Raw genomic sequence first — 10,694 nt, 5'->3', positions numbered from 1 at the left:
TTTGATTAGAAATACAAGAGAGTGAAATTCTTATGACTTTGTAAGAATAAAATGATAAATAATATTTCCAACTGCTTTAAAAATGGATTTATTTCATTTTTGTTTGTTTTGTAATTGAAATTCCAGTATTTGGATGCAAAAAGTTAGATATGTAGCTTTCATAATAACAATATAAAATATAATAATTTTATAAATAAGTTGATTAAAATTTGTGAGCTATCGTTTAAAGTGGAATGAAAAAGATCGTTAAAAAGTGTTTTTTTATGATCGCAAGAAGCCTCATGAAAATATTATATCATCTATGAACGCGAATGAAATTTCGTCACTGTTTGGTATACGTCGAATCATTCTGCAGTATATTATGGTTTTGGGTATTTCCAAACTTTGTCTAACTGTCAAACTCGATTTCTAAACTATTCATCATCTAATTCATATTAATTAAGATACTAATATTTCCGTAGTAAGAGAGTCTTGCGTCTTGCCGTACATATTGTGAAGACTAGATAAAAAAAGAAATTTTGTAACACTCTTCGGCCTGTGCAACGTGTGGACATATTAGGCTATGCACAAAACATTATTAAGATTTGATAGCTACTATCCGATGTCATGTATCATTTAATCGGTAACCGAGTTATTTGTGATCCATTTAATTTTCAATCTAACGCTGATTTTTAGTCATGTTTTATTTACACGTGTCTATCTATTAAGTTTATATAGTGTTAAAATTGCGTATGATTCCGTTTCTATGTAACTTTCACTAATATTTTTTCAATAATTCCATATTCATATTACATTATTTAACTTTAACGTACTTATGTATCTCCCTCAACTACGGGGATGTTTTAGAATTTTGGGTTGACATCACGCCGAACTCCTGCGTGCTTCATACTTCCTTAGAATGCCACCCCCTTTCACGCCTTTCTAACCAAATTATTAAAATCACAATGAACAGCATTTGAAATTCCCAATATCATAAATAAAAAACCAACTAATCTATTCAACTGAAAGCACAATAAAACAAAAATCTGCAATCCGTCATTATTAAACGCTATTTTTACTGATCAAGCATTAATAAAATGCCTCATGAAAGTACCCGAGAACTAACATGAAAAACTTTCAATTTCGACGGTTCGAATAGTGATTAGATTTTAAAACATTTAATTACCTAATTACATGTAATATTTTCATATGAAAATTGATAATAAACAACACAAATCGAATCGGAAACAATTTGTTAGATAGGTTCTTATGTATGTATTTAGGTAAATTACCGATTCTTTGTTTGTTTTTCCTGTGAATTGAATTGGCTTTATTTGTAATTTAAGCCATAATTTGGTCAGAAAAGCGGCTCAAAGGGTAAATAGCACCCGCGAGATGGAAATGAACCCTTGAGGTAGGTACCCTGCGGACCCAGGGAGAACTAAAGGGACCCGTGGGGACCCTGACTGTCGGGCTGTGCATACACTATCGCGATAGTGTACCCTTTTTACTAATTACCCTACCATTCCTTTAACATAACCAAAACATACGTCATGCACAATATGATCATGTCATGTCTCCTGAAAACATCGACCACCTACTCGACTATTGTATTCATATCGTTTGGCGATACAACGTGGAACCACAGTGAAGGGCCATGTGCAATTGAATAAAAACATCACGAAATTTCTAGCGAATGCTACTTGTTATATTAAAAAAAGTCATTTATTAGTCGAATAAAGGTGACGCACGATTGTATCATAATCAGGGGTGCTATTATGGATCTTATCGCGGGGATACAGAAGAAAGAAATTTGTGGATTTTTGTTTTTTGCATGCGAATACACTTTTCTTGATATATGGCCACTCTGATGATTAAACGTAAAATGACGTCTACAACCGTTTTATGGACTAATAACGTATACAAAAACAGAAAAAAAGAACACGGTTTGGTCAATTCAACCTAATTAAGTGTTTTGAGCAATGCTTAAGGTCGCAATAATGTTCTTAATGAAAATCCTCATGTATTTAAACATGTTTCACGCGTTCATATTTATTTGACGTTTCATCATCAGTGTGAACGCACGCAAAAAATATAAGTCCCCACATTACTCCTAGAATAGCACCCTGAAATAATTTAGCGCCCGATGCGGTTGCGTTTTATTTCATCGATAAACAAAGTAAATAAATAACAGTGAAAATAAAAATATGTTCAATGACATTGAATCATAATTTGATTGTAATAATAATAATGTAATTGGAAATGATTTCTAAACAGATCTAAGTACATTACACTATCGCGACAGTCTAACACCGTATTATTAATTATTATAAACACTAATTTGTTCATCTTTCACAACATCATTATAAATTTGAATATAATATTTTTTTCGTATCTACCTAATCATAAGTTACATACATATTTAGTTTAAATTGTCACAGGCAATGGCGACGTAATCACTTGCACTGGAGTTGTCGAGGGATCATCGCACACCGAAACACTTAAATAGTCTCCAAAGATGCACCGATAGACATACACGATATTATATTTACATTTGTCGTTAACTTAACTATCTTGGACAGCATTCGTGTGTGGACTGAACACCCTTCCTGATACAGAACCACTATTTTCATTTACTTCCCGGAGAGTTCATACGATTATTGACCATTTAACGGCATTTCAACGAGTTTATTTTATTCCTTAATTAAGTCAGCAAGTTTCGGATATAAAGGTTCATGGGCGGGTGGTTTCATTTTACTGAACACTGTGTCATTCATTTGTATTTTGAATAAAGCGATTAATTCTTTTAATTACAAAATAAGTCTGAAAATTTCATTTTAGACTTAGAGATCTTTAGTTATAGAAACCAAATTACTATTGAAATTATAATATTAACCTTATGTTCACAATCAAAATACCTAAGAAACAAAACAATACTACACATAGGAACAAAATATGAATCATAAATAGATTGGAAGATGAGAAGTGTATTTAAATTTTTTTAAAGTTACCAAAATTTAAACTTCCAATATTGTAATTAATATCTTCAAAAGATTCACAAACTTTATAATCTAAAATCACCAATGATTATGTCAAAAAATGTTTTTGTATAGTTCGTTGCACTAAATATAATTTTAAATTCCATTACAATGTAAAACAATAGGTACTTTGAATGATCGCTTTTGAATACAAACATTCTAATCGCTAGCAAATTTTCTGGGCACAAAGCTGTTTATGATATACAATTACAATCGCGGACTAAACTTTTAGATTCAAAGAGTGTGGATTTATACATAAAAAAGAGTACTGATTAACAAAATGTGTAATATTGATAAATGAAGTCCTGCTTTGAAAATTATCTTTATGATACATCTACGCCGACGATCCAAGGGAAGAAAGCAAAACACAAATTTATGTAACGCAAAAAGATAGACAGATTTAGAGGATATTGGTATTTTTCTAATACACATTTTTTTGCAATTACACCCGTATGAAGATTACTGCTGTTTGAAAATATTATTCACTACACAATCGTTGGTATGTATGACGAAATTCCAAATCCGGAGTAGCATTTAGAATTTGACGAATTAAATTTTAAACCTAGATTTGTTAAAAATCAGATAAAATAATTCTGATCTCACCGGAATCTCCTTTCGTAAGGCAGACGTTTTAGCCTCATCCGCCATGTACAAGTACACTCATGCAACGCGCTTTACGGCTTTATTCGGTTGGACCATCGACAGATGCATACTTGATGATGCGATCGAGTGAGTTTAGTTAGAAATTCATCGCTTTCCTAAAGTAATGTTTATCAAGAACAGCGTTGTACCAGACTGTTCGGAGCGGCGGTGGCGGCGGTGGCGGCGGCGGCGGCGGTGGCGACGCGGAGCGCGGCCGCGATGGCGCGCCCGGCGCGTGGCGTCGCAGGGCGCCGCCGGCGCGCGCTGTCGGGCGCTAGCGGCCCGCGCGGCCGTCAGAGGCGCGTGGCGCGGCAGCGGCACCGCGCCCGCGCGGTCAGTGCTTGTACTCGGGGAAGCGCGCCGGGGCTGGCGGCTCCGGGCCGGACAAGGAGGACGACGGGGCCGTGTCGTCCGAGTCGGAGGGCGGTCTCCGCGGGCCGGCCACCACGGTGACCTCGTCGCGCCCCGAGCTGCTGGTCGGCGGCGAGGGGAAGTACTCGCGCGCCCCCGCCCCCGCCGGCAGGGCGTCTTCACTCGCCCACCGGGCTAACTGTTGTTGAGCTTGAATAAATTCATCACTAGAAAATGACAAGAAGAACTAACGATACTCGGCGGGGAACTGCCGTCGCATAATGTTCCCAATTTTTCAATACCGAACAAACAAAATACTTTAATATCATTTGATTTAATACATTTTTACAAATTGATTTTATTGTAAATCGGTATATTATATGTGAGGATTATAAAGGTTATAATATTTTTTTCTCTTCTGAGTCCACATTTTAAATTATTCTACTGTTTACAACAAACTAATTTTGAAAAATATTTTTACCACACTGAAATATTTTTAATGTAAAATCATTTAAAATTGATTGTGTTTGTGTGTTTTTCGATTATTTAGAATCAAATCATGGCAAAAAAACTTAAGTGTTTTATTTTTTGTGTAGATAATCAATACCTAGTGTAATATTATAATTCGGGTAGCCAAACAAACGCTAAGAACTCAGCTAAAAAGCCATTCACTTATGTATTTCAACGTGTTTCATTGATATTTTTTAACTTTGAGAACATTATGCACTAAACAAACTAATTTTCTACCAGGTCATAAAAAAACATGCTTTTCAAATAATACATAGTAAATAACACATTCAGATTGTTGAAATCGTGTACGGGTGTAATCTGAAAATACCTACCATTGATAAATAAATCAGTAGTAAATATGATAATTCGATATTTTAAAAATAGTGTGATCATGTAAAAAGTGCATAATAGTGCCTATCACAAACATTTATTTATAAAAACGGTTATCAGTCCTGAAATTAATTTGAGGCATTCATGAAATAATATTAAAGAACCAGGTTGTGGTTCCGTGGAACTCGGGGTTGTATTGTGGATTTACGGACCAAAGGTGGGTACGACCCGAACGAGATTAAAATTCCATTCTACCACAACTCAATTCCCATTTTCCCAGAACAAGTTATTTACGACTTTTAGGAAATGGTCGGAAAATTGAAATAGCTGCGTAAATAATTAGAACTCAAATACTATTTTATTTGGAAAAAGTAGTTTATTAAAATTATTATTTAATCAAAACGTTTTTTAACTTTCATTGCTTAAAATGTGAAACAATTCAATTAGATAAATATCTTCACGACAATAAAGGTTTCAGCTTTTTTTCTTCACTAAAATCAACAGATGGAAGAATTGAAGGAATATGAATGTTCAAACATAGGTAAAATGGTAAACGTTACAGTGTGAAAAGTGGTCACTTAAATCAGGCAGCGACAGGTCATAAGCCCTGCAAATGCCTAGACTTCCATATTTCCTTCTCTAAAATGTTCTCCATTTCTGTTATTTTTTACATTTGTTCTATTTCACGACGAGTTAGTCCCCGAAACTATAGTCAGCAACACGTTAATAAAGAAATGGTAATTTAAACGGTACGCAACTTTTATATTTTTTAGGGCTGTTTAACTGATATATATATATATATATTTTAATTAAAAATTTTCATTGATAAACCCTTACGGGTTACATACATTTAACAAAATATATATTTTTTTTAAATTCACATTCTACTGTTAATAATAATATTTTTAACATCTTTTGTAAAGGTTGTCTGAGTCTTTGGTTTAGTTTTGTCTGGTAGTTTATTGTATAATTTCAGTCCATGGTTTATTAGTCTCAATTGTCCTTTTCTCGTTTTAAAAGGTTGTATATGATATTTTTCTGATATTCTCGTATCGCGTTCATGTTTACTACAGTTTTTTCAAGTTTTAATTCTTCCTCCACAGTTACATCAGTGGCTAATTTATGAATAAATTTTAAGGATTCTAGTTTAAAGAGTTCAGTTACATTTAATTGATTACTTTGTTTAAAAGTTCTTTTGATTGATTGGCTTTCATGAATGACCGGTTGACTCTTTACTCCACTTTGTTTGAAAGACCAATGATCGGTTTCGCCGCTCTTGCGATGTCGTCGGACTGGTATACTACCGTCATAAGCATAAAGGCAGTCATATTTTGAAGTATGTCACTTTTTCAAAGTCTTTTTTTTTCGCAAATAATTATGTGTTATTTACTTGTACGTTCTACCTACTAAAATCATAAAAACAACTAAAATGTTTGAAAAAATATTGAATGATGCCACACATTTTAAAATTTCGATTATCTTATTTTTGAAACCTTTTCTTTTGATTATGTGACTATATTTTATATCCTTTTTTTATTTTTTACAAATAAACTTTTATTAGCATGAAAACAATATATATATTTTTTAAAAAAGCACTTAAGGTTGAACTTGCCAAAAAAGAGTTTGGCTCTTGTGTTTGACAAGGAAACAAAATACTATAAAGACGAAACAAAAATGCATAACAAAATAAAAAAAAAACATTTATTTTTCGTATATCTACAAAAAGTCTAAAACAATTTCAGTGTGTAAAAAAAATGTATCACACTAAACTAAAATTGTAAAATGTCTTCCTCGTTTACTTTTTAACATTCAATTAATGTTAATTTGTCTCTTGCTTAAACAATTTTATATCATTTTCTTCTATTTATTTTTCTCTATACTGTTACAAACTTGTTTACTTTATTTGTTTTTGTGTTGTTGTTTACTTTATTTGTCTTATTTGATATTTGAATAATGGATTTATCTTTATATATATCGTTCTTCTGTACGTGTGATGTCAATGAACTCCTCCTAAACGGATTAACCGATTTACGTGCGGTTTTCAGCTAAATGTAGATCTTTACGCTGCGCGTGTTCGTAGACTCTTCATTAAAATCTTCAATCTAATATGTAAAAAAAAAGTTAGGAGCATAAATGTTTTATTCGTTGACTTACCAGGGTTGCATTCGACGAGAATGCATATACAAAAAAAATGGAAGGGTGTTGTTTTTTGTGCGTAAAAAAAGTTTATTTTTGAATGTTTTCAAACAGCATTTGCTTTTTATAGATCCCGATCAGATTTTTCAAGTAGATATTCTGAATAATATCAATATAATTATTCCGGGGCCGATTATAAGAGGCTTGAAGGGCCGAATTTTCTAACATGTAACAGTCGGCGATAACCTGCAACTTATTAAAACCGGTGTAGGTAAGTTTGTATTTCATAAAAGGGACTAGGCCCTGTATGTGTGTATTGTGTATAATGCCCATAATTTTGGTTTACTTGCCGATATTGTATTTTTCTGTAGCAACGGCGGTTATTTTCATAAATAAATCATAACCAAATATCTATGTAAATAAAAATAAAAAAAACATTTAATTAAAGGTCAAACCGCATTCAAGCGCCGCTGCGCCGCACTGCGCAACGCAGTGCGGTGCGGGTGAATTGCTTCCGGAAGGATAAAATATTTAGGCATGGGCCCCGATTTCAATGGAAAGTTAACATTTATCTCAAATTTTATCTACAAAGTTAAATAAAGTTTTCTGTTTAAAAAAGCAGAATATGCATACATTTTTTTCTTTTAAGCGTGTTCATAGGTTACCGATGAATACACTTGAATGTTCATGCAAATATACCCATTTTCGTACACAAATATTGATTTTTCTTTATAGACAGTCGAAGACAACTCTGTTAACTTTCTATTATAATCGGGGCCCTGGTTCGTTTAATTAACTGGCAAAGTTTTCCTTATCATTGGTGTAATATTAATTTATAATAAAATATTTGATATTTTTATTCTACGTTACTTGTTAAAATCCCATATTTTTGTTTTATTTATTTTATGGTATTCTTATTCTTAGGGGTAGGGGTGAGTGAGCGCTATACAAGCTCCTGACGTCACTACGATCTATGAAGATCTATTATGACGGGTCCCTGTGAATAGTTCTCGCCCCCCAAGCCCAGGTCTTAAAAGAGCCTGCCCACTGTATAGAAGGTGAGCGTTCTCATTTTGCCAAATCTCCTCTTCTAAGCCGAAATCCGTAAAGTATCGAGCTATTAGATAGGGAGCGAGCTCTTTAAAATCATCAGGTTTAACCGGTGATCCCCCGAGGATGCGGCTTCTTTTATGATGTCAAGCATCACATTCAAATATAATGTGTACAAGTGATTCCGCATCTGCGCTGCTGAACCTACATCTAGAAGTTTCGGAAAGGTTCATTCTAGCAAGGTGTTTGTTCAACCTGCAGTGCCCTGGGCGGGCTCTAGTGATAACCTTTACTTGATTTCGGCTGAGCTTTATTAGGTTGAAAGCAAACCTTTGCGAGAACTCTTTTATCAGTTCCTTCGCATGGTACTGACCAGGTACTTCTTGTCAGAGAATTATGCTCTGCTTCCTGGCCCGTGGACCGAAGCTCTTTACGAGGAGCACATTAGGGCTCAGAGCCTATTGGGGCTGTCTCAGCTACCAGCTCTTTTATGTTAACTGATTGTAATTTCGTTCCGGATTTGATGTATAATTGGTAATACTGTTTTTCGTGCTATCTCATTTCGTTTCTTCAATCTTTTTGTGTATTTTTTAGTTTCGTCACAAGGCGATTATTACTCACTTCTTAAATCATTTGATTACATCCTACTTTATTTTTAGTTTGAATTTTTTTTAAATATGCCATTCCTCTTTTATTGACATTATGAAGTTTCTCTCCTAAGTTTTTTGTGTTTTTTTTATATTTCGTTTTAGGTTACGTCTTGTAATTGAACAAAACTTTTAGTTTACTGTTGTCAATATTTTTTTTTGAATTTCACGAATTCTGTTATTTCTTCGGGTGCGAATAGAGGGATAATGATGAAGAATGCAATATTCTCTTTCAATGTATGATTTGGGAATATCGTGCACCCAGAACCTTTGATATCAAGAAACTGTGATAATTCTTGTGCGACTGTGGTGTTAGTCGAGTCTTCATAGGATACAAGACTTGATATATCTACCGTATTTATATAAATGATGAAGTTGTATTTTTTGTAATCTTCAAATAGACATTTTCACATCGGATAAGCAAAGTGAAGTTTGTATAAATATACCGGATTTTAATGTCGAAAATGTTTATCCTCACTATGCGAATAATATTTATACGAATGAAAGTGATTTGGCATCACGGTACCACAATAAATCTGTTTTACTGTATATAGACCACAAGAATATAACTTATAACAAGGAAGACAGACACGCTGTTCTGTGGCTGGTGTTTGTGTAAGAGACAAAATCAAAAGCAGAATTTCTTTCAATCAGTCGGTTATTGGCAGTAAATTAGAGGGCGCGCTAGTTATATGACCGGCGCGGCGTATTTATTTTGCTTTAACAGGCTTAAATTGTATTATAACTTTTATTAATTATGGAAATGGAATTTTTTAGTAGTATGTCTCTACGATTTTTTTTTTAAATATCTAACTTTCAAAATATTATATCTTTTGCTTAGGGTAACACGATGTTACATCATTGCGTGTAAAGGAATTTTGAACCACGGCCTTTAAAAATATAATCACAAGAGTCGTACACGACTATAGATATTGTTCGACACCAAAAATGAAAATGGTCAGTAAAATGACGCGCATTGCCGCACTCTTGCAGTTATAGCGCGTTCAGTAAGTGAAGTGAAGTGCAGCGCCGCTCTAGCACGGTTTGACCTTGGGTGTTCCAAACACGAATATTTAGTTTGACGAGGTCGGATTACCTCTCGCTGTCTTGGGGGTCCCGCATCCGGTGCGGGTCGCCGGCCCGCTCCCGGTCCGCGGTCTCGTACAGCGCCTCGTCGTCCGGCGGCGGCGGCGGGCCGGCGCGCGCGCGGCCCGGCGACGGCGCGCGCAGCGCGTGGTGCGGCGGGTAGGGCGCGTGCGCCGCGTGCGCGCCGTGCGCCGCGTGCGGGCTGTGCGCCGCGTGCGGCACGTGCGGCGGCGGCGGCGCGCGCTGCGACGGGTGCCGGTACCGCCCGTACACGAAGCGCGCGTCCTCCTCTGGACGGCCTCGACATCGACTGCTGTAAGCAAGTAAATCACATGTCTTTCACTCGTATTACATACCTACACACACACGTGGTTTAAAAAAATTATAAACCTTTATTTAGTATAAAGAAATTTAAAAAAAAATATTAACTTTTTAAAAACTTATTTGAGCATGTTGTGTTCGCATGAACAGTATCTAAACGTAATAAATTGTACAATGTTTGAGTATGTCCAAATGCTTGCAGACTGGTTGGATTTCCTCGCTAGGAATTTGTTCATATTTAAATTTATTTCAACAGAGAGGGAAAACATTTGTGAGAAGGGAATATGGAAGTCTAGGAATTTACAGGGCTTATGACCTGTCATTGGCTGGTTTAAGTGGCCACTTTACACACTGTGTAACATTCACCTTTCTGCCCATGTTTGAACATCCACATTTCCTCAACTGATCCATCTGTTGACTTTTGTGAAGTAAAAGAGCTAAAACCTTTATCAAGTGGGTGAGATTCATCCGGCTGAACCAAATCACCTACTAGGCAACGCCTGAAAACAATGTTCCAATTTTTATACTTCTTCTTTTACCAAGTTTTTTTTTTCAACAATGTTTGAGTATGTTCAAATGCTTGCAGACTGGCTGGATTACCCCC

At 35.3% G+C, this 10,694-nt stretch overlaps 1 protein-coding gene across 1 annotated transcript in view; it reads right to left on the bottom strand.

The window, feature by feature from the left end:
• Nucleotides 1-9,775: 9,775 nt before the first annotated feature.
• The window catches only part of mmd (disintegrin and metalloproteinase domain-containing protein mind-meld), a 673,422-nt gene continuing 672,503 nt past the window's right edge, over nucleotides 9,776-10,694 (bottom strand). Inside the window, exon 23 of the mRNA XM_088243654.1 lies at nucleotides 9,776-10,079. Within this exon, the coding sequence (XP_088099780.1) occupies nucleotides 9,776-10,079 (304 nt within the window). The remainder of the gene's footprint in view (nucleotides 10,080-10,694) is intronic.

Source organism: Micrasema longulum, unplaced genomic scaffold, assembly GCF_059751315.1.
Source record: "Micrasema longulum isolate JH-2025_06_02 unplaced genomic scaffold, ASM5975131v1 h1tg000222l, whole genome shotgun sequence".
Classification (NCBI taxonomy): domain Eukaryota; kingdom Metazoa; phylum Arthropoda; class Insecta; order Trichoptera; family Brachycentridae; genus Micrasema; species Micrasema longulum.
This window is presented reverse-complemented; position numbering and strand designations above follow the sequence as displayed.